Genomic DNA, 23688 nt, shown 5'->3' with positions numbered 1-23688 from the left:
GGAGGAGAAGAAGAAGATGAAGATGGAGGAGGAGGAGGAGAAGAAGATGATGATGAAGATGAAGAAGGAGTCAGAGGAGGAGTCAGGTGCGGTTCTCTGTGAGTTTAAAATCAGTAAATAACTTCCACTGCAGCTCTATCGTGTCACTAACTTGCCCTGAGGTCTGTTCTCTGTCTGTTATGCTGCTTTTCCACCCAATTTACTGAAGGTATATAGCGGTGGTTGAAGTGCACATCAGGTAAACAGGCCACATAAGAGTGAAAACTAGCTGCACATACAAATAAATGGAAATTTGTTCTATAGAATATTTGAACTTAACAAATCAGGTTTATTTAAAGAACATATTTCATCTGACGAGCATTGACTCAATGTGGCTCAAAAGATTTAAATCAAAGATGTGACTAAACATATGAATTGAAAATATTAGGAAGATATTTTAAAATATATAAGATGATAACAAAAAAGGGAACATTTAAAATAAGTACATTTTATAAAATGAGACCATTGGTGGAGATAATTATCTTCATGTCTCTTTACATTTAATATCTTCTACGTCAAACCTCAACGTCACATTGACCTTCAGGTGTCACAGGAAATCAGGCTCTGAGCAGGATGATGATGATGATGATGAAGACTTCACACGATGAAGATGAATTTAGTTTATTAAAGTTTATTTTAAAAGTTTGAGTTATTGTGACGCAGCAGCAGGTGAAGAAACTGTTTGACGTCAGTGTCAGCCAGTGTCCAGAGGGGGGCAGTAGAGACTAATGGCTCATCTGTGTGTGTGTGTTGGTCTCTTCCACCTTTGTGAGGACCACTCACATAGTGAGTGTAGAGACTTTTTGAGGAAAATTATTTAAAAAAAATTGTTTCTTTCTTTTCAAAATGTCTTCACTTTATTATGTTTATTATAAAACTGTGGATATCTTTACAAACTGAGGCAGTTTTTTTTAAAACAAGGACAATTTTCAGAGAAAAATATTAAGAGAAAGTCAGAATTTTTCTTTGATGATGCTGAAGACATCTTAAATTAACAATTTTGAAAAAACAGTGACTTTGTTAGACTTATGATTCAAAAAATCAGTAGAATGAGTTATAGGTTCATGTTGAGCTGTGAGTTATAATTAGGACGTCATGTTTTTCACATTGAAACAGTTCCTCGTGTGTGTGTGTGTGTGTGTGTGTGTGTGTGTGTGTGTGTGTGTGTGTGTGTGTGTGTGTGTGTGTGTGTGTGTGTGTGTGTCCTAGAAAGAGGGGAACGCTCCCCACTTCCTGTTCTGGGGCGGCGTGTCGGTCAAACACTAACCTCATGAGAGAGCTTTCTCACGCTGTGGAGGACAAACACACACACACACATCTCATGGATGCAGGACAACACACAAACACGCAAACAACAAAGTAATCAATGGTCACACAAGTTAAACCCCTCTCATCTCATATCTACGTCATGTTTAATGTGATCAGGTTAATATAGTTCACAAGATGAATTATTCTCAATCATGACTCCATCCGATGATGGTCGTGTGTGTGTGTGTATGTTAAGGGTTAAAGGTCAAGTTCTTCCCAGGGTTCTTCTTCATCAGGCAGCTTCTCAAAAACGAGATGCCTCCTCTAACTGGTGTGTCTGCTGCGGGCGTCCGTAGCAACATGGTGACGTGTCGTTGTGGTGAAGATATTTACACATATATATAAAGCTCATTGTACCGTAACTAAAACATCCGACTTACTACACAGTATTATAACGTAGATATGAGAATTATATCACACTTTTTCAAAGAGGGAATTCTACACACTGCACCTTTAATATTTATTACTATCGTATTGGAAAAAAGTCATAGTGATAATAATGTTAATATTAAGAATCTTAGTATTAAGATTCTTGATATTAATATTCTAAATATTAATATTCTTAAAACCTCAAGAATGTGACTTTTGGCTCGATTTTCAATCTCCAGGGTCTGAAGCTCATTTTGAGAGTTTTTGAATGAACAGCGCCCCCTTCCTGTTTGCAGCTGTAAATAAATCAAATGTGCTTCACAATAAATGCAGCTCAGGTTCGAAGGGGTTTTAATAGAAACAATTTGTCAAATATATTATATTTCTAAGCTGCACCTGTTAGAAGAAACCGTCTCAATCATCTGAAAGATCTAGAAATAGACGTGTGTCACATTTGATATTAAAATGCATTGAGGTCATTCTGCAGAATCTTGGATGTTCAGCCTGTGACTCTTCTCCAGTTCAGATCCTCAGATGATATTTCATTGATTTATATTGAAAAGGCTCCTCACACAGTTTCTGCTGCAGCTGCCCGAGTCTCACTGTACATTTAGAAAATACAAGCTCAGTTCTGCTATTCGGCTTTAATTTGACCTACATTCCCCTCTTGATGTTTTCATGCATGAAGAGAAATGTGTCTGGATACAGCCTCCAGATCCGTGCGTGTGCGTGTGTTTGTGTGGGTGTGTGTGTGTGTAGCTGCAGCACCATATCACCACATCTGACGTGAGGACACTCCATGTGTTTCTCGGTGTCTCCTGTCCCCGGTCCTTCAGTCGAAACCTGCACCGGAGACAAGAGTCGACCAGCGGACGTTTGACCGGAGGACAAGCCGAGCTCCGTGCACCACAGGCCGGGTAAGGCATCTCCTCCTCCCCCCCCTCTCTCTCCTACACAACCAGGCGACAGCATCTCGGCGACGTTGTCAGTTCGGTGCCCTCCATGTGAAAGACACGGAGCCCGAACCAGACAGTTTTCATCATTAAAAATGCGACTTAATGTTAAATACGAATCGACAAAAGATAAATCCACACTTCGGCTTTAACTAAACCCACCGTGCAAGTGGATTTTTATCAAAACACGAGCTTGATTGACGTTGGTCTATGTCGCGGTTAACGAAGGATGTGGTCGCCTGTGGTGGAATGAAGCTGCTGAAATGTAGGCGGAACAGTTCAAAAAGTTGAAAGTTAAACTGGATTATAACCTCTTACGTTCTTCTTGTGTGTGCCGAATACAAGAGTTGAGTCTCGCTTATTTCATTTAATACATTGAGAGACGTGTCACGAGTATTTACATTTGTCTACACGTGTAAAAATCTTTAATATACTTGTTTGCTAATGGAGTTTTGTTTACCACAATCCAAGGTGACAATCACAGTGTAGATCCTGGATGTGTGAAAAGCACCAGATCGGTTTATTATTGCTTCATTGATTCTTTATTAATATTTTTGAGTTGCATCATATAACAATGACAACACATGCAGCTGTGCAGGATCGTGCTCGTTCCAGGTTTTTAAATGCAGAAAAAACAAAGCGCGTTCACGTGACAACCCTTCATCCTCTGTGATGGTTTTAGGTTCGTGAATGAAATCTGCTCCAGAGACTGTAAATCTGTTCAAATATTAATACACGTGTGAAACTGTTATTTTCAAAAACAAGCATTGTTTAATATGCATTAATAATAAAAAAGTGTTATAAATATAACCGTCTCTTTAAATATTTAAAAGCTTCAATCCTGAGTCATGTCTTGTAAAATATTGATCATCAGACTCATTAAATACATTTTATTGTATTCTGCTTTTAAAAAACATTCAATCTTCAAAAGTTGAAATCTTGAAAGTGATGAGGTCACAGGGGGAGGTCATGACGTCAGAGCTGTGACCAGATGAGGTAACTTGTATGTCAGTGACATGTCAGTTGGGGAAGGAGACCATAATAAACCTCCTCCTCTTCCTCCTCCTCCTCCTCTTCCTCCTCTTCACTGGTACAAGTTTGGAAATATGAGAAGAGTGTTGGATAAAGTTTCACAAGCTGTTACCGGAATAAATAACTTTCATACTTTCAAAATAAAGTACTTTTTCTTTGGGACGAGGGAGAAAACGCAGTCATGTGAAAAAACGATAGAAGGCAAGCAAAGGAGGATTGGGTTCAAAATAAATAAAAATAAAATAAGGTATTATTTAAGTTCACAATAAGTTCACATGCAACATAAGTAACACAACATGTAAGTAAGTAAGCAACATAGTGCAGTCAAAGGTACAAGGTAGACAGGATACTGGTATTTTGATTGATTGATGAAATATTAACTGACATCTTTTTTAAAGTACTGCTGATTTTTTACTTCATTTTCTGACGTGTAAAGATTGACATTAAATTAATTAACAACCTCATAATGTCCGTCAATTGATATGTTATGATAAAAATGCTTGTTCATACCAGTTACTTGGAGGGTGTATTCTGCATTTAATAATCTTAGAGCTGCACTTTAATTTTACTCAGTAAAACTCTGTGTGAGTGTTTTATTGTGAAGAGCTCAGCGGAAGCCTGCTGTCTCGTTCTCTGCAGTTTCACCTGATGTGGCAGCAGAATGCAGAGCAGCTGATTCTGTTACGAGGCTAAAAATAATTCACTTTTCTCTGCTCACTTCTTCTCACTGTAAAATTCTTTCTTTACTCCTCTTCCTCCTTCTCTCTGTTTTCTGAAGAAAAAACGTTTTTGAGGAATGAGTCACTAAGGATTATTACTTTTCTCTGAGGTGAGAAACTTCATGTTGTCAATTTAAATTGAACTTAACAACTCATTTTAACTTGTGTGTGAATGAGTTTAACGTCTGTGTGAGCCACCTGTTTTAAAATGTTTTTATTTTGGCAGTTGTTGTTTTAGTAAAAGCTTAGAGAACATTTATCTTTTTTCATTTTCATTTTAGTTGTAGCATCAAATCCATGTTTCCACCAGTTTTAGATCAAACTAAATTATCAACATTTTTGCTGAAATTGAAGATATTGAAACAAAAAAATCCGATGTCAATAAAATAAGTATTTATAAGATGTTTCAGAGTTGGAATCAGAAAATCTTTACTCCCAAGTATTGGCATTGGCCTCAAATATCAGTCGGGCTCTCGTAGAGAATCATTGATTTTGTAAAAGGACAGATTCATATTTTCAGATCATGATGTTGCTGTTTGAAGCTTCTCCCTTGAACAGTTGGAACGAGAACTTCTGACTTTCAGCTCATCTCGTCCGTCTGTGACGTTAGAATCAGCTCTGAGCTCTGAACAGTTCATTAAAGATCAACCTGAGCTCGAGTCTCTGCTTCGTAACAACTGTTAATGACTTGTTTCCCTTCCACACACGCATGTTCACCTGAATGCATCATGAGCTCGGGGCTGAATTCATATCCAGTTCTTTTGATTTCTGAGAATAATGGTGAATGAATGTGTGTTTTCCCTGGAGGTCATGGAGCGACCGGAGGACGAGGGCTTGTCGTTTTGCGGCAACAACGTCAGTGTTGATGCCTACAGCGTGAGGGGGGGTGTGTTGAACAATGGCTGCTTCGTGGACGCTCTCAACCTGGTTCCTCATGTGTTCCTGCTCTTCATCACCTTCCCCATCCTCTTCATCGGTGAGTAAGAGCATAAAACATGCACAAACATTTTGAGTTTGCTTCTTGGTTTCGAGGTTTAGCGCAGAAGTTATTAATTGGGAACCTGGGATCAGATTGTTGTTCTGACCAGCTGCTGTAGGTGGATCAGTGTGTTATGGATCAGAACAAAGTTCACAGAGGAGTTTGTGTGTCTTTCATGACTCAGTCTGTGTTGTGTGTCTGTTCTGACAGACGTTTAGTGTTTCCTGCTTAAGCCTCTGCTGGAGAGTCTCAGACGGGAGCGCAGCTGTCGGACTAATGCAGAGTTCAGGATCTTTACTCATGAATTTTTTAATACAAGTAATTATCAAATATCGGGAGTAGTGCACTTGGTTTTCTGTTTGTTTGTGTTCTGGCTCAGTAACCAGAGCCGAGGCTGCCCCAGTGCATGCTGGGATAGACTGCAGCCCTGTGTGATGAGAGTAGAAGACGGATGGATAATAGTTCTGCTGTTTCTCTATATGAGTTAGTTAACAACATTCATTTCATAAGGGATTATTATTCAAGAAAATACATTTAAACAACAAAAACAGCAGAAATCATGTGACCGACTGGTGAACGAAGAAGATGTGTTACTCACACACACACACACACTCTTCCAGTGTGAACATTAAGCAGCTTTGAGGAGCAGTTAAGTTTGGATTAGTGAGTTCAGAGATCTATCTAGCGATCTCTCAGTGAAATACTTCCTTCTTAATCCGTCATCGCTGTTTTATTTTGAAGAGACTGATTGTATTTCTCCGTGCCGGTGACAGCCAGCGGCCAGAGGCAGAAACATTATGGTCTGTTTGTCAGGTTGGGGAAGTCAAAGCTCGAAGGTCCAGATCCATCACAACACGTGGCTTCATTTCCCCGGACACAACATGAGATGGATCCTCACCTTCTCGCTGCTGTTCGTCCACGTCTGCGAGTTCGCAGAAGGCATCGTCTCTACCAAGTGAGCCCCCCCCCCCCCCCGATACATGTTTTATTTACACAGTATTATGTTATTTTATGTGTTATTAGAAGTATTTTCACCTGTTATTCACTGAGTTCCTGTAATGTGTTGTCTTGTCTTGTCATTTTTCACATCATCTCTGGTTTTTGTTTTGTCTGTAGGACGATGGAAACAAACAACCTGCATCTGTACATGCCTGCGTTCATGGGTTTTGTAGCGGCGACAACGTCTGTGGTTTATTACCACAACATAGAGACGTCCAACTTTCCCAAACTGCTGCTTTGTGAGTGTTTAATTACTTTATCTCAGGTTTTTTGTAACATTCAACTTCACATTATTTAAGGTGTGTTTTCCCCGGACAGTTCTTTTCATTTACTGGGTGCTGGCGTTCATCAGCAAGACAATCAAGCTGGTGAAGTATGCAGAGTACAACGTGGGACCACGGCACCTGAGGTTCTGTATCACAGCCCTGTTTGTGATCCTGTACGGACTCCTGATGGCCGTGGAGATCAACGTCATCAGAGTCAGGGTGAGTGAACCTGAATAAACTCAAATGTGTTGAATGCAGCAGGAGGAATAATGCCAGTGCTTGTGAACTAATAGATGATTCTCATGTCTCCTTGTGTCTCGCTGTAGAAATACGTGTTCTTCGCCAACCCTCAAAAGGTGAAGCCACCAGAAGATTTGCAGGATTTGGGCGTTCGCTTCCTGCAGCCGTTTGTCAACTTGCTCTCCAAGGTACTGTAAACATTTTTAACATCCTGCGTCGACAGGTCGAAAATATGAGTCTTAAAGAGCGAATTTCAATTATTTATGTGACTTATTTCCAACAGCCAAACCTAATGTTAATGTCTCAAAAAGAACTTTGGCTGTGACTATGGTTTTTAGAGCGATTCCTTGTAAAAATAATCCGAATTCTTGGCACATTTTTAGGCGACATATTGGTGGATGAACCCTCTCATCATGGGAGCCCATAAAAGGCCGATAGAGCTGAGGAAGATCGGCAAGCTGCCCATCGCCATGAGAGCGCTCACCAACTACCTGCGGCTCAAAGACGCCTACGAGGACCAGAAGGTGAGCAGGTGGAGACAATCACCTGATCTCCCTCCAGCTCCAGCTTCATGTTTTCAGCTTCTCTCTCTCCACGCAGACAGCGGAGGATCCGAATCGATCCCCGTCGATCTGGCGCTCTGTGTACCGGGCGTTCGGACGTCCCATCCTGCTCAGCAGCACCTTCCGCTACCTGGCCGACCTGCTGGGCTTCGCCGGGCCACTCTGCATCGCCGGCATTGTGAAGAACATGGAGGGCGACAACACCACGTCACAAATGACGGTACCACAGTGTTTACATTCGATAATTTTATTATAGTTTAACCGCAAATTAGTACAACGTCATCTGACACACACACATACACACACACAGATTTGTTTTCTGCCTGTTAGTGATGATGTCAGGATCCAGCCGATCAATGACTCACTCCCAGTGTGATGTTACCAAGGCGTTGGTCACAATCATCATGTCAACACCTGTGTGTGTGTGTCTGAGCGAGTGTGTCTGTGTGTGTGTGTGAAGGAGAAGCTGTATCTGACGTGATAATATGCCTGTAATGTCGTAATGCGCTGGGTGTTGACATCACGCACACAGGACACATACAGGCGTCGGACACGCCCACAGTCGAGCATTAACACACGTGTGGGTCCTGCAAATCAAACGTGTGCTTTATAAATAACTATACGTTTTGTATATGGACTAAATTCATCAGCGTTGATTTGGCTCAACATCAAAGTTCAAAACCGACTCTTCAGGGTCATAGAGCAACATTTGAATCATCACTCATTTGTCTTCTAATAGAGAGGGTGAGTGAGACGGAGAGAGAACAGACACGTTTACACACAAGGTCCATTTGGCAGCAGAACAGACGCTGGCAGAGCCGATCTCAAACATCCACTGGTCTCAGACCCGTTCTCCTCAAGAGGCAGAGCAGCTGCCCCCCCCCCCCCCCCCCCCCCCCCCCACCGCCCAGACGTGGCTCCGGATGATGTTGAGTGCGAGCTGTTGTCGGCTGCGTGCGTCTGGTAAAGTGGACTTAATGGGCAGCGGAGAGACAGAGCAGAGCCCGGCTGCATTTCTCAGTGACACGGAAAAGTTTCCAATCGCTTCACACTCTGGGTCCGATGAGAACAGAGGGAGGCCCTGCTGAGCGTCACAACCACAGTGTGTGTGTGTGTGTGTGTGTGTTTTATCATATACATATAATATGTTTATGTATATATTCATATATAGAGCGACCATTGGGATATAGGGAACTGGAACACATCAAAAATATGTTTTTGCCTTGTGAACACAACATCTCCGGGGCCCTGTGAGGAAATCCTTTAAAATATGGGACAAATTGTCACTAGGACTCACAGATGAACTGATTAGATTTATGTATTCCACGTGTTTTCTGTGTGTTTTGTAGGAAATCCACTTCGGCGTCCCCTTCTTGTCCTCCGCTAAGCTGCTGCAGAACCCGTCCGTCCTGGCCGTCCTCCTCTTCCTGGCTTTAATCCTGCAGAGGACCTTCTTACAGGCCTCGTACTACGTCAGCATAGAAACAGGCATCAACCTGCGCGGAGCCCTGCTGGTGAGTGAAACATATAAGGGGGGTTGTGTCGCCCCCTGTGGGCACATGTACGTGTTCTTTCTTAACCCAGCTCTAATAATAATAATGTGTTCTTGTATTCTCCTATTTTCTCATTGATCAGGCGATGATTTACAACAAAATCCTGCGTCTGTCCACCTCCAACTTGTCCATGGGCGAGATGACGCTCGGGCAGATCAACAACCTGGTTGCTATAGAGACCAACCAGCTAATGTGGTTCCTCTTCCTCTGCCCAAACCTTTGGGCCATGCCCGTTCAGGTGGGAGTTCATTTTAAATCTCCTAATGCACCGAAGGGATGTTTGTGTGAAGACTTATTTCCTCTCCCCTCTGCTGCAGATTGTGATGGGAGTGATCCTGCTCTACTATTTACTGGGCTGGAGTGCGCTGGTGGGCGCGGCCGTCATAGTTCTGCTGGCTCCGATACAATACCTCATCGCCACCAAGCTGGCCGACACACAGAAAACCACACTAGTAAGAAGTATAGCAACATTGTTTTGATATACATCATATCTCCTGGTTGGTGGTCAAAGGTCAAGGTTACGAAGACCTCATGTAACTTCATGTTTTTCTGCCTTGTGAACATGTTATTTTAAGAATGCCTCAATAAGAACGTGTCAATAAGAACGCCTCAATAAGGAAGCCTCAATAACAACGCCTAGTCTTGAACACGATATCTCAAGTCTCAACATTTTTACCAGATGTCACTTAGAGTTGAAGATGAATGGATTAGATTTCAGTGGTTAAAGGGGAAAGTGACCTCGTATGAATCTCTTTCAGGATCACTCGACCGATCGTCTGAAGAAGACCACAGAGATCCTGAAGGGTATAAAGCTGCTGAAGCTCTACGCCTGGGAGAACATCTTCTCTGACAGTGTGGAGGAGACCAGAGGCAAAGAGCTCACCAGCCTCAGGACCTTCGCTTTCTACACGTCCATGTCCAGTAGGATGGAAATTGTCACATTCGTCTGGAGTTATACTTTATTATCTCCCTGGTAAAATGTGAAAGTAAAATAAAAAACGTTTTTCCCTGTGTGCAGTTTTCATGAATGCTGCGATCCCCATTGCTGCCGTTCTATCGGTAGGACAGTTTTACTTGTTGTACTCATATCTAACTCATATCTAACTTTTTGCTTTCTTAAACCACAATGTAACGTTTAAATCCTGTTGTAGACGTTTGTGACTCATCAGTACCTGAATAAAACCGTTCCCGGTCCTTCTGAGGCCTTCGCAGCCCTGGCGCTGTTCCACATCCTGGTCACTCCGCTCTTCCTGCTCTCCACCGTGGTCCGGTTCGCTGTGAAGGCTCTGGTCAGGTGAGTGCTGGTGGAGGAGTACGTCTCAAAATAACCTCTGTACAAGCTGCTGTGTCTTTTTGTGTCGATTCTTACTGTAAATTGCCAAACTCTTAATGGTAAAGCTGTTCTGAGAGAGAGAGAGAGGGGGAGAGCGAGAGAGAGAGAGAAAGAATATGGATCTGACTAAACAAGGAAAGTGGATGAGACTCTAAATCTAATTAAAGGAACATGGAACAAACTTGACGGCAGTGAAGAGAAACTTTAAACTCCTCAGAGATTACTGGTATCGTCACAATTACACTTATCTGTGTGTATGTGTCTGTGTGTGTCTGTGTGTGTGTGTGTGTGTGCGTTGCAGTGTCGAGAAGCTCGGTGAGTTTCTTCAGAGCGACGAAATTGGAGACGACAGCTGGAGAAATGGAGACATGTCCGTTTCCTTTGAAGCAGGAAAAAAGAACCTCGGGATGGTGAGTCTCGCTGATTCCAGATCAATCGACAAAACTGAGGAATGATCATTTTTATTGTAGAATGAATCATCAGGTTTCATTTTACAGCAAATTTAGGTGAGACATGCTTAGAAGCAGCAGTTACCCTGAACACACGAACCCTTATCCACAAATGATTTTCACATTCACTAGAGGCAAATATTGTCGACAGGAAGTCAACATTTCTCCTCAAAACATCAAACATCTCACCCTAATTTCGATCGAATATGCTGTATAAATTAATTTTCCTCACTCGAGGAGTGAATGACGAGCTGTTTACAGACGTCACATTAAATCACATCTGGCTTGTTCAGACCTTTTTAAAGTGTAAAAAAAAAGAAGATCCAAACATTTATCCTGAATTTAAAACAGACGACATTAACAAAGAACTCTGAGGGTGCCAGGAAAACGCTTTACGGTTTCCTTGGATCAATGAAGTGTGCCAGACGACACGCACACATTCCTTCCGTGTGACACCTGGTGACTCGTGTCGTTTTCCTCCTAACGAGCAGCGAGCGGCTCCTCAGAGGAACATTCAGGCAGAACAACTGTGACCAGCAGCAGACGATTGAAACAAGAAAACAGTTTTAAAGAGCCTCTTTTATCTCATTTGAGCCATAAACACCAAAAGATAGGTGTTTTTACTGAGACTTAAACATTATTTATTATTCTGTTCAGTTTGCTAGGATAAGAAAATGTACAGAAGTTGTGCAGAAGTGGAGAAAAACACAAGTTAAAGCTCTGACATTTAGGATCATGAGTTGTGGTTCAGCTCGGGCTGTGGTTGGCTTCTCGCTTGATGTCCGTGCACATATCTTAAAGTCAGAAGTAGAAGAAATAACAAGACTTCCCCGGGGGACTTGTGTACTTGTGGGTTAAAAGAAACAGATTAATGTTGCAGCAGTGGGATTAAATTCTTTGGGGAATCTTTTATCAGAGAGAACCTCCGCACCGTTTCTCTCCCCAAGGAACCGAAGTGGATGCAAGAAAGTCTTTACTTTATTACTTATTTCTAACATAAAATCTCTCCCTTTGTGTCCCCCCCCCCTCACTCCCCTCTCCCCCTCGTCCTTTTGACATCCCCCTCAAGACCAAGGCCATCAACAGGAAGCAGCCGATGCGCTACCAGATGGATAACTACGAGCAGCCGAGCAGGCGACAGATGAGGCCCTCGGAGACGGAGGATGTGGCTGTGAAGGTCAGGGTCAAAGTTGACATGTAGGGGAATGACCTGAGGCGGATAGGGACACATATAGAGTATGAAACCTTGAAGACACTGGAGATGAGACTAGTGGAGAGGTTGCAGAAAAATATTCTGCTTATTTATATGGATTTGGAGGTGATTTTAAATCTAAACTGGCTGTTGTTACCTGAGAGGAAGAACCAGCTCTGTTAACTAAGAAGTGACTTCCGGGGGGGGGGGGGGGTTCAGTGAGAGACACTGAGCGGTGCTGAGGTCGTTATAGAGAAGATTCAGGAGCGATTAACTCAGCTTCCCTCGCGGCTGCTTGGCTGTTTTACAGACTGGCGTTTAGCCACAGATCAGTGGGTCACCTGATCAGAGTTAGATTAACAGAAGCTGATTATTTAGCAAAAGAAAGTAACAGAAGAAAAGGATATTGATTGAAGAATATCAGATTTTTCTGAAAGGGAAGATCAGTTTGAATCATAGTCAGAATGACGGCAAGCTAAATCTTCTTGATCGCCCCCTGGTGGCCCGCTCCAGTTTGGTGTTGTCCTTATCACTCTAATTCAAAATAGGCGGACCATTATGATTGACAGCTGAGACTGGCTCACGATTGGTTAAGCAGAACCTCGACTCCTCAATCGTTGTATCTGATGTGACTCCGCTTTAACAGAAGTCTGACAATCGCCTGTAGAGAAGAAGTCGGTAAAGAAATCAGATATTTTTCTGCATCTTTTGCTCATCACCAGTCAAACGTGGGCGTTCATCTCTTTTCTTATCACTCACTTCACTCCATCAGCAGCTGCTTCACATCCTCTGTGTTTCCTCACTCTGCGTGTGTGGGATCATACATGTGACGTGTGTTTCTGTGAATGTGTGTGTGCGTGGACGCAGGAAGTGTAGAAGTCACACGAGAACACGTTGCCCCCCCCGAAAGGTCTTGTGAATTTCTCCAGCATTCTCTCAACCCCTCAGCGAAGCCGCTCTTCCGGTCTCATCCCTGCGGAGCGACGCTACCGACCAGACACGGGTCTGTTAATGAGAGAGAGAGAGAGAGAGAGAGAGAACCCAGTGTGACCACAACAGAACACAGTGTTTGTTAAAGTTCAGGATTTTACCGACTCATGAAGATGCGCATCTGTTAAAGAAAATCACTTTTTCTTACACATTATATTAGCAGAAGTATGTGAACGCACAGATATTACAATCATATGTGATTGTTAAACAGTCGTTGTTTGTTTGTTTTGTCCCATCCATCAACATGGATGATGAAGGGTTTATGACCCGTACTGCAGTCAGCCACCAGGGGGCGATCACGAGGATGAAAGCTCATAGTTTTTATATTAATCTTTTATCTTCTGCCAGAATCTGAAAAGAGTTTTATTGCCAAGTATGTTTACACAGATGAGGAATTAGCTCTGCTGTGTTTGTACAAAGTACAAATATAGAGAGCAGTAAAATTTGGATTGAGCAATAAAACAATATGATCGTAATATAATTTACATTATAACCATATAACAAAAGTCTGATATAAATCTTATTATAAACACAGTGAGTTTAACACAAAACTTATACACCTCAGATTAGTAAAAGTTTAAAACACAACTTTCACTCGGGAGCAAAATCATCTTTAAACTTAAAAGAAATAATAATAATAATGTGACATTTCTCCTGATAATTATTGTCATCGACTGAAATTTTGATATTCATCTATATCTTTCAGCCTTATTTATAAACTGTTCACGGCCACATCCTCTAACTTCCTGTTTCACTTATTTTCTTTTGTTGTGACCCAAATCGTCTTTTTACATTCTCCCTCCTCTTCCTCGTCTCCCCCTCTTCTTTCTTTTGATCATATCTAATCGCTCTTTCCATTTGGTTTTCCCAACGGGGGTAGATTTTTCATTTAAATCATTCAAAATAAGAAAACCAGACAAATACAAAATCTTATTAATACTCTAATATTCATATTCAGGTGTTTTGTTCTCAGATTAGACACTTGACCAGTTTTTATTCTTCAATAAGTCTTGTGAAGGTTTGACCAAGGATCAGAGATGTTCTCCGGACGTCTTCTGGGATGTGTGACGGGACAAAGCAGGAGCCGAGTGGAGGATGTGAGGATCCTCACATCGAATAAACATTAAACAAACAAATAAATGCAGCAGAAGGGAGGAATGTAAACGGAGCGCTGGCAGGAAGCCGGCTGATGGATCGCTGCTCTGGGATTACACACAGAGTCACATGCCTCTCTCAGACTGGGAGGATTTTCCCTGGGAGATGAGAGGCAGTGATGCAGTTCAAACTGAAGTTTATAACTCACATGCTAGTTAATATTAATACAGTGTGATATTATAATAATTCTAATATTCACTCAGCTTGTCTCTGTAGTTTGAGAGATAAGGTTTTCAGGGTTATTATTTCACTTCATCTTCAATTATGGGGACGTGTGGTTTTAAATTTCTTTCATTATTGTATTAAAACGTCTTTAAAGTCTTACATTTCACTAGTGATGAAGAAAATCAAAAGTCATGTCAGATTTCACACGCTATATCAACTGAGAGCCGTTAATTAGGATTGCAGATAATTGCAGTAGGTTAGTTATTATTCTAACTTGTCATATAATGATTGTCGACACTCTGGTGAATCCAGAACTGAGCCTGGATCAGAGCTTTGCTGCCCTGATGAACAAATAACCGGACCTCAGCATCTGTCCCTCTTGTGTCATGAACTCTGAGAGAAGCATCACAGGACGACGCTCGGTTTCCAGTGGAACCACGAGCACAGTGTGTGTCCCTGCTTGTGTAACGTCGTGTCTAACTGGAGTGAACGGGGGGGTTTCTTAAACTCTGGGTCAGGACACAAACTGGATCACGAGCTTCACTCGGACGGATCCGCACGTCACATGCTGCAAAATGGAAATTTACTGTGACAATAAATTAATCTGCAGCTTCAGTTTTAAGATGTTTTATGAGCGTTTAAATGTCTCTTCATCGCCCTCTGTCTGTTCAGGTGATCAATGGATTCTTCACCTGGGGAAGTAACCTGTCGATGCTGTCCGACATCAACATCCGTATCCCGACAGGTACGACCGATCAGCAGCCACACGACACAGGGTTCGGGTCAAAGATAAAGATCAAGAGAACGAGAATAAATTCAAACTGAAGGAGGAGATCTGTTAGTTTTAGGTCCTGCATCGTTAACATCGTTGAAATGTACAAAAATAAACGTTACATTTCCAGATTTAAGTTGAGGTATTAAGAATAAATCAAACCAATAACATTGGCGAAAGTGTGAATGAATCAAACAGACCTTATGAGGGTGGACAAGGAGACAAGGTTATTTACAGGAGGCTGCCAACAGATGGACCATGTAGTGTCACACACACACACACACACACACACACACACACACACACACACACACACACACACACATACACACTACAGTTACTCCAAACAACATGACACCAACACTTGGCAGATCAACAAATCCTGTTTGTGTCGTAGTGTGATATCTATTAAGTCACTTCCCAGGAGGAGAAATGTTTGTGTGTTTCTGCAGGTTCTTATTTCTTCACGAAGTTTATTTTACTGTCGGATTTTGGGTTTATTTAAATTTGTTAAATGTGAATTTCTATTTTAAAATCATCTATGAGAATATTTGCACACAACTATTTAACCTTTTCTATTTCTTCAGGTCAGCTGACGATGATTGTGGGCCAGGTGGGTTGTGGGAAATCCTCCCTGGTGCTCGCCATGCTGGGTGAGATGCAGCCCATCGACGGAAGAGTCTACTGGAGCAAGTAAGAATCCCAGTAACACTGCTCACACACAGTATCACATCTTATACCAGGTACAGTTACTTTCTTTGTCAGTTTTTCAACTGTATACAATATTGTTATACATGGTATTCAAGTACAGTGTAATGCATAGAAAGAACAACAAACATCAAACAGTGCTCACTCCAAGCGAAAAAGAGGGGGGATAAGAATAAGAAAAAATGGTTGATTACATACATAATTTATAAAATGAAAAGGAGAAAGAAGAAAGAAAAAACAAGTAAAATGAAAATAAAACCAGGGATAAAGAAATGGTAATTGTCCACTCCAGAATGTAGTATGTGCTATATATTCTTTTCAGAGAGGATGGTGTATAATGTATGTGAATAGGGAGAGTTGACAGATAACCGCTCAAGCAGAGACCCAGAGCGGGATTAATTAGTAACCCTCATTGTATTAATAACGCAGAGACAGGGCCCCATCGTTTAGTAAAGATAGACTTTTGGAGCCTTAATGAATATGTGATTTGCTCCATTTGGTAGATGTCCCATACTTTTTGGGTCCATATATTGTATGTGGGGGGGTCGGGTTTTAACCATTTGATGGTTATACACTTCAATGCTGCTGTGAGTAGTAGTATGTTTAGCAAGTATTCTTTGGCCCTCCCGTCCAGGCCTTCAGGGATTGCTCCCAATAGTGCTACTGTGAGGTCTTGTGAGATGTCCTGTTGGAATATCTCTTTGAGGGCGGTTTAAATATCTTTAATAGCTTTTATCTCAGTATTTTACTCTGAAGAATCAGGGTTCGGGTGAAATGTGCGTTTGAAAGCTTCTATTTTGAAATCACATGAGAAACTGCTGGAAGGAGAAATGTGTCTCTTTTTTATTTCTGTTTCCTGCTGCAGCTGCATTTTTATCTTAAAGGAAGTTGATATTCAATGTTTAAAGATAAAACATCAGGGCTGCACACTAACCTCTGCTATGTGTGCAGATCAGCACCTCTATTCACCTGTCTGCCTGTACACTGGTCTACTGTGTGTGTCTGTGCGTGTGTGTGTGTGTTTCCTCACTTCCTGCCTTCTTGCCATATCAGGCCGCCTGAATGTCAGATGGTCCACCAGGGGAACATCAGGTACTTTCTCTCCGGTCTCTTCATTTACATAGATTTTTACATTTTAGCAGCTTAGATGAAAAAGTTGTGTATCATCAGGTTTAATTAACTTGAACTGCGTTTAGTGAAAAGTAGAATTAAACCCTGAGAGAGACGAGGAAACGTTTTAGTCTTGTTTTCCCCGTATTAGCCTTTGAGAACCTACTGAATTTACAGAATCTTTTGACCCGGGGCATCAGGCATCATTACACTCACACACACACACACACACACACACACGCCCTGATGCTGATAACACACGAGTCATCACCGTGGAGGAAGCCATCAAACCTAATTACTGCAGACAGACGGTGACTGCATCTCCTCCACTCTTCAGTGGGTGGGAAGGTTAAACTGATTAACAGCTGGCAGACGACGCTCATGTCTTCATCGTCTGGTTTCTGCAATGAAAACACTTGTGTCCCTTTTCCCTCCGTCCTCTGTTTTTTATTTCCTTGTCTCCGTGTCTCTGTCCCGTTTTACTTTTCTCGACCTCTTGACTTTTTCTCACATGTTTATTGAAACGTACTGAGTCTCACTCTAACACACTGACGTGATTTTGACAGTTGGTCAGAGACAGAGGAGTCTGACGATGACGTCAGGAGGTACTTCGCTCTTCTTCCTCGCTCTTCTTCCTCACTCTTCTTCCTCTGTCAGACGTGAAGTGACCCTTTGACCCCTCATCCGAACTCCCTGCATCTTTTTTTTTAACTTAATTTCTCATATTTTACTCCCTGAGAAGAAAGTGCAGCTAAATAAAAACAATTTCTCAGGCTGTGTCCATGAACACACACATACGACCTGTTATTAGTCTTGATTTATTAATCATGTTTCTTTTAGTGCACAATAACTTTTTCGTAAGATATCATACGATCATTTTAAAGAACTTTTAGAGAAACGAGGAGGTTAAAGCATTTAGTTTTTAACCATAAAAAGAAAAAATCAAAGAATTAACTAATCCCTAACAGAATTTATCTCTATAACATTTGTAAAGTTTAGTTTAAAAAAACTACTTCTTTTCCAAACACACTTTTAACTTGAAGGTGACCTCAGACCAGTTTCATACTGGTGCTAACCACTGCTCCACCGTGCCGCCCTGTTGTTCTGCTGAAGCAGCGTCACGTTCATATGTGTGTGTTCAGAAACATCAGCCTTCAGTGTGTGTGTGTGTGTTTGTTTTTGTGTGGTGAAGCCTCAAATATGTTGTTCTTTGTGTTGTTCTCAGATCAGACTCAGCAGAGTCGTCATCGTTCTTGTCTATTTTTGTGTTGGTGTTGGTGCAGCTGCTGTTGTGGTTGTTGTTGTTGTTTTTGTGTTACTGCGGTTGTGGTGATTTGCAGCTCATCTTTAACCCATGAATCATCTTTATCTCCCATATCTGACCCAAAATATTTTCCATGTAATCCTCCTCCTCCTCCTCCTCCTCCTCATAAAGCTGAATGGAACAGAAGCACTGATCTGATAATTATTTTTTCCTCCTAAACAGTCGTCTTCAGGAAAGTGTGAAATGCTGAAAAAAAATCAAATGAAAAGGCTTTAAAGTTGTATATATATATATATGGGGATATTGAAAAATTATAATGTATATATTGATAGGTATATTATACAGTACAATATGTACAATATGAATATTAAATGATCTTTAGCTCGAACAAGAGACTTTGAGACAAGGTAAAACATCACAGGAATCAGCTGTAAAGGTCTTTGAGGTGACCGGTGACAGAAGATCAGTGCTGCTGCTCCTGAGCTTTATGAAAACAGGACTCATAGTTCTAACTCTGTCTCTTTGCCTCTTTTTCCCATCCAGCAAGAACAGATACTCTGTGGCCTACGCTGCGCAGAAGTCGTGGCTGCTCAACGCGACACTGGAGGAGAACATCACCTTCGGGAGCCCGTTCAGTAAACAGAGGTAGAACAACAAGATTCTTTTGCATCAGAAGACGTTGAGATCTTTTCTGAAATGAGTTCTTTCTGTGATAATTGTTGTTATTTGTGTTTCTCAGGTACAAAGCTGTGATTGAAGCCTGCTCTCTGCAGCCAGACATCGACCTGTTGCCTTTCGGGGACCAAACTGAGATTGGAGAGAGGGTAAGAACTGCTGAAACATCCGTAGTTTTTTTAAGATTTATGTTGGATTATCTTTTAAATCAACCCTTCAAAGTGACATTTTTGATCTTTCATTTATATGCTTTGGATTTTGTTCTTATCTGCGTTGTTCTTGTGGTTCAGGGCATCAGCCTGAGTGGAGGTCAGCGACAGAGGATCTGTGTGGGACGAGCTCTGTACCAGAACACCAACATCGTCCTCTTGGTGAGTTTCATATCCTAGAAATGAGCAAAATATTCAAGATACTGGTGATTGTGTCTCTAACTAACGTGTTTACGTGTTTTTAAGAAGAGGTGTAAGAATCGAGCCGACAGGTTTTTAATAAACCTCAGTGTTGTGGAATTAGATAAATCTCCATTAGAAAGTAACACCCTCTCTTTCCTGGGTTAGCTTCGTGTCCTCACTACATTTCTTTACGATTGACTGATCAGGCGTCGCTGTATCATACAACATGTCGCCGGCCGCTGGGACGAGGAGGCGTCCGTGTCTCGCTCGCCTCTGCTGTCATGTGTTTATCTTTCTGAATAATTTCCTGTCGCCATCACAAACTCTAATTGGCTATCAAGGCCACATTCCACTTTAAAAGCCGTCAGTTCATTCTTCTCTGCACTCATCACACTTTGTGTCTTGTTTGTCAGAACGTGCGATAAGGAGGAGACGATTATTTCACCGCGACTTGTTGCTTCCATACGTTATCCCAGCCCTGGAATATATATATGTCATGAAATAACACTGATCTTCACTAACAGGCTGGAGAAGACTCGGCCCACCCAGTTAGACACACGTTAATGGAACAGAACAGATTCATCACATTTGCCAGACGCCGTTATCCAGAGGAGCTTTAGTGCTGAGTGTTCGACAGTAAATCAGTGAAATTTAATCACATGAACATAAACATTTATCTCAGGGCTGTAGAGCAAGTTGTACTTAAAACTCTTAATGTAGTGTACAAGGGGGTCTTAGCAGCTCGGCTCGCAAACTTCCACGTTAGATTTACATGATTTAAAACTGTTTATCCACCAGATTGAATGTGATCATTTGCTGCAATGAAAGGATAATAATCAGTTTAAGTTTGAACCTGATAAAGATCCGACTGAAATGTTGATCATCTTGGATGTTTGACGTCAACTTTGTCCCGTAAAGGAGGGGAGGTAAAGGTTTATGACGGCCAGGGGAGCTGAACCTTTATCAGGCATCCATCTTTGTTTACAGTTTATAGTGTTGACTATAAATAAACTCCTCTCATCCTCTGAAGGATACTTTCTGATTTCTTATATATCCTCTCTCTCTCTCTCTCTCTCTCTCTCTCTCTCTCTCTCTCTCTCTCTCTCTCTCTCCCCCCCCCACACACCGCTCTCTCTCCCTCTCTCCCTCTCTCCCATCAGGATGACCCCTTCTCGGCGTTGGACATCCACCTCAGTGATCACCTGATGCAGGAAGGAATCCTCAAGTTCCTGCAGGACGATAAACGCACCGTGGTCCTGGTCACTCATAAACTGCAGTACCTTATACATGCAGACTGGGTAAGAACTATAATATAAACCAAAAGAAACAGTTTAGAGCACAACTCTGTGCTAGTTTCGGTCCATCACGTGTTTTTTGTTTTCTGTGTCGATTGGAAGATCATTGCGATGAAGGACGGCTCCATCCTGAGGGAGGGAACCTTGAAGGACATTCAGACTCACGACGTGGAGCTTTACGATCACTGGAAAACTCTGATGAACCGACAGGACCAGGAGCTGGAGAAGGTGAAGTGACTTCAGGAGACTGAGGATATTTCTTCCAAGTCTGAAGAACGTGTCTTTGTTCTGATCCCTTGTGTCTCTGTGTTCAGGACATTCAGCAGGACAGTCAAACGACACTGGAGAGGAAAGTTCTGAGGAGAGCTTTCTACTCCAGAGAAGCCAAGAGCCAGATGGACGACGAGGATGAAGGTGATTGTGTAATTCTCGTTTTTCGTCTAATTACCTGCAAAAAACAACACAAAGACAAACGCAAACTGTGGGATTGCACATTATTCGTTGTCTGATTTTTCGTCTCATCAGAGGAGGAAGAGGAGGAAGAAGAAGACGACGACATGTCCATGACCTCAAACAGACGATCAAAGATCCCATGGAGGGTAATCTGTCTGCAGCTGCTGGACACACACATGAAAATAGTCTTTATATTTAGTTATTTGCTTTAGTTTTCTTTGCACCAATCACACATTAAAGTGTTGCATCATTATCCAAACTTCCTCCATCCATACGTGATGACATCGGCTCCTTCGTCTCAGGTGTGCTGGTGTTACTTGTCCTCCGGGGGTTTCTTCATGGTCTTCCTCATGGTGTCCTCCAAGCTGCTCAAACACTGCGTCATTGTGGCCGTTGACTACTGGTTGGCCAGGTGGACGTCCTCCAAGACCAATCTCGCGTCCAATGGAACGAGCCCGGCCATGAATTTCAGCAACAACAGCAACAGCACCCTCACCGGTTCTCCGGAGGCGGAGGTACAGACCTCATGGAACAGACCGATTTTTTACATCGTCAGTGATATAAACAGTAGCTCTAGATTTCTGAACTTGTAAATTGTGTGTCTGTCTGTCTGTGTGTGTCTGTGTGTGTCTGTGTGTGCAACCCACAGAGCGACTCCTATCTGCTAGTGTTCAGTATCCTGTGTGCGTCTGGAATCACGCTGTGCCTCATCACCTCCCTCACTGTGGAGTTTCTGGGTGTCTCTGCAGCCACCAACCTGCACCACAACCTGCTCAACAAAATCATCCACGCTCCCATCAGGTACACAACAACACAACTACGCAACACAGAGACAGACACGGCTACGAGCTCAGTGTTGATCTGTCTTATGTCCCTTCGAATTAAAACAGTCGCAGAGGAAAATGAGGGAAACGGGAGCGACTTTAAAAGTGTAAATTCAAGAGAAACTTGCATTTTTTAGCGTAACGACCCAGATGAGTATTGGTTGAACTTGTTGTTCAGTCGTTGTGAAGCTGCTGAAGAATGAGTAATAATGAATTCTTCTAAGTGACGTCATTGTGATGTCTCTCCCTCCGACTGTCTCTCCTCCTTGGGCGGCGGCTCAGAAAGTGAAATTGAAAATAAAATATCAGCACTGGACGAAACATCCATAATGTGCGTTGTTGGTGTTGTTATGTTTTCCCTCCATATACATTTGTGTGTCTGCTGTCAGCAGAATTACACAAAATTCAGAATCCATTGGATTTAAATGTGGTTTCATAGGGTTGTCGGGTTCTTTCAGCTACAAACCTGCGACTAGCACCAATGTGCTCTGTGTCTCCTCAGGTTCTTCGACATCACTCCTCTGGGCCAAATCCTCAACAGATTCTCAGCTGATACCAACATCATTGATCAGGTGGATGGATGAGTGACGGCATCAGAAAAGACGACTTCTCAATTGTAAACACTGTGTAGTTGTGTAGTTGTTTTTTGACGCCGTTGTCTCTCTTGAAGCACATTCCCCCGACACTGGAGTCGCTGACGAGATCCACGCTGCTCTGCCTGTCGGCCATCGGGGTCATCTCCTTCATCACTCCTGTGTTTCTGATCGCCCTGGTTCCCCTGGGCATCGCCTTCTACTTCATCCAGAAGTACTTCAGAGTGGCGTCCAAGTGAGTCCGCATGGTGGTTATTGTCTTAGAAACCGTTTTCATCTATAGGCCCATTGAAAGAGTTTAAACCTGTGACCGTGTTACTCCTCAGGGACCTGCAGGACCTGGACGACTCCACACAGCTTCCTCTGCTCTGTCACTTCTCTGAGACGGCTGAAGGTCTCACCACAATAAGAGCATTCAGGTACGACTCCGGATGAGCACGACTTTTATTATTGGTCGTCCACTGGTGCTGTACATTAACCAGGGTTTAATGATATTGGTGTTAGCAGCAGTGGTATCCAGTGTCATAACCAGGGGCGTAGCAACAGGGTGGACGAAGCAGGGCATCGCTTGGGGCCCCAAGCTGGTTTTATTTTTATTACTCAGAGAGTTGCATCCCAAACTACATGCACTCACTGCACTGTTCATCATTTCATTTTGAAAATGATTTGAAGATTGGAATGACATGGTATCATGTGCTTCCTGTGATGTCCGGCCCCCTGCTCCCTTTTGCCCGGGGCCCCCAAGCTCTCCTGAAGCCTCCCTGGTCATTAGAACTCTTACATGGCAACAGACATGTACTCACGTTTAATAATGTGTCTTCCCAGCAGCAGCTGGTATAGAACCAGTAGCTGTTAAACCAGTGTGAGCAGTTGTGTGTCTTTACTTGTTTAAGTGTATTAGTTTGAACTCATGTTGTCGTATCCTCTTGTATTTCTGTCTTCACCCTCGTTCCCATCGTCGGTCTAATCCAACATTAAACAGCTCTCATGCTTTTTTTCCTCCTCTCTTCCCCAAGGACTTCTGCACACACACACACACACACACACACACACACACACACACACACACACACACACACACACACACACACACACACACACACACACACACGTACACACACACACACACACACACACACACACACAGAAACAGTGAAGCTGCTGTTGAGACAGATTCTTGGCACTCGTGGGACAGTTCTCATTATCATTGTCCAAACCCCCGTCTGGTTTGGACAACAGCGATTTACCACCAGAATTCAGACTTTTGTTCTTACTCAACTTAAATCTCTCATTTCATC

At 42.5% G+C, this 23688-nt stretch overlaps 1 protein-coding gene across 2 annotated transcripts in view; it reads left to right on the top strand.

Moving 5' to 3' along the window:
* Positions 1-2530: 2530 nt before the first annotated feature.
* Positions 2531-23688, top strand: part of abcc9 (ATP-binding cassette, sub-family C (CFTR/MRP), member 9) — a 28823-nt gene continuing 7665 nt past the window's right edge. Inside the window, exons 1-30 of one of the 2 annotated variants that reach the window (XM_061080382.1) lie at positions 2531-2633; positions 5228-5396; positions 6213-6354; positions 6516-6637; positions 6717-6883; positions 6991-7092; positions 7288-7428; positions 7505-7687; positions 8817-8981; positions 9103-9258; positions 9338-9472; positions 9779-9941; positions 10039-10079; positions 10172-10314; positions 10655-10763; positions 11872-11979; positions 14977-15049; positions 15664-15769; positions 18702-18803; positions 18898-18982; positions 19124-19204; positions 20386-20523; positions 20623-20748; positions 20835-20934; positions 21046-21119; positions 21276-21488; positions 21623-21774; positions 22300-22369; positions 22468-22625; positions 22717-22809. In XM_061080382.1, coding sequence (XP_060936365.1) covers positions 5231-5396; positions 6213-6354; positions 6516-6637; positions 6717-6883; positions 6991-7092; positions 7288-7428; positions 7505-7687; positions 8817-8981; positions 9103-9258; positions 9338-9472; positions 9779-9941; positions 10039-10079; positions 10172-10314; positions 10655-10763; positions 11872-11979; positions 14977-15049; positions 15664-15769; positions 18702-18803; positions 18898-18982; positions 19124-19204; positions 20386-20523; positions 20623-20748; positions 20835-20934; positions 21046-21119; positions 21276-21488; positions 21623-21774; positions 22300-22369; positions 22468-22625; positions 22717-22809 — 3614 coding nt within the window. In that variant the 5' untranslated portion in view covers positions 2531-2633; positions 5228-5230. Of the gene's footprint in view, positions 2634-4466; positions 4531-5227; positions 5397-6212; positions 6355-6515; positions 6638-6716; positions 6884-6990; positions 7093-7287; positions 7429-7504; positions 7688-8816; positions 8982-9102; positions 9259-9337; positions 9473-9778; positions 9942-10038; positions 10080-10171; positions 10315-10654; positions 10764-11871; positions 11980-14976; positions 15050-15663; positions 15770-18701; positions 18804-18897; positions 18983-19123; positions 19205-20385; positions 20524-20622; positions 20749-20834; positions 20935-21045; positions 21120-21275; positions 21489-21622; positions 21775-22299; positions 22370-22467; positions 22626-22716; positions 22810-23688 lie in introns of those variants that run through there. The other variant, XM_061080383.1, reaches the window with a different exon arrangement.

The sequence above is a fragment of the Limanda limanda genome, chromosome 1 (assembly GCF_963576545.1).
Source record: "Limanda limanda chromosome 1, fLimLim1.1, whole genome shotgun sequence".
Taxonomy (NCBI): Eukaryota; Metazoa; Chordata; class Actinopteri; order Pleuronectiformes; family Pleuronectidae; genus Limanda; species Limanda limanda.
The sequence above is the reverse complement of the archived record's forward strand: the minus strand, read 5'-3'. Positions and strand labels throughout refer to the sequence as shown.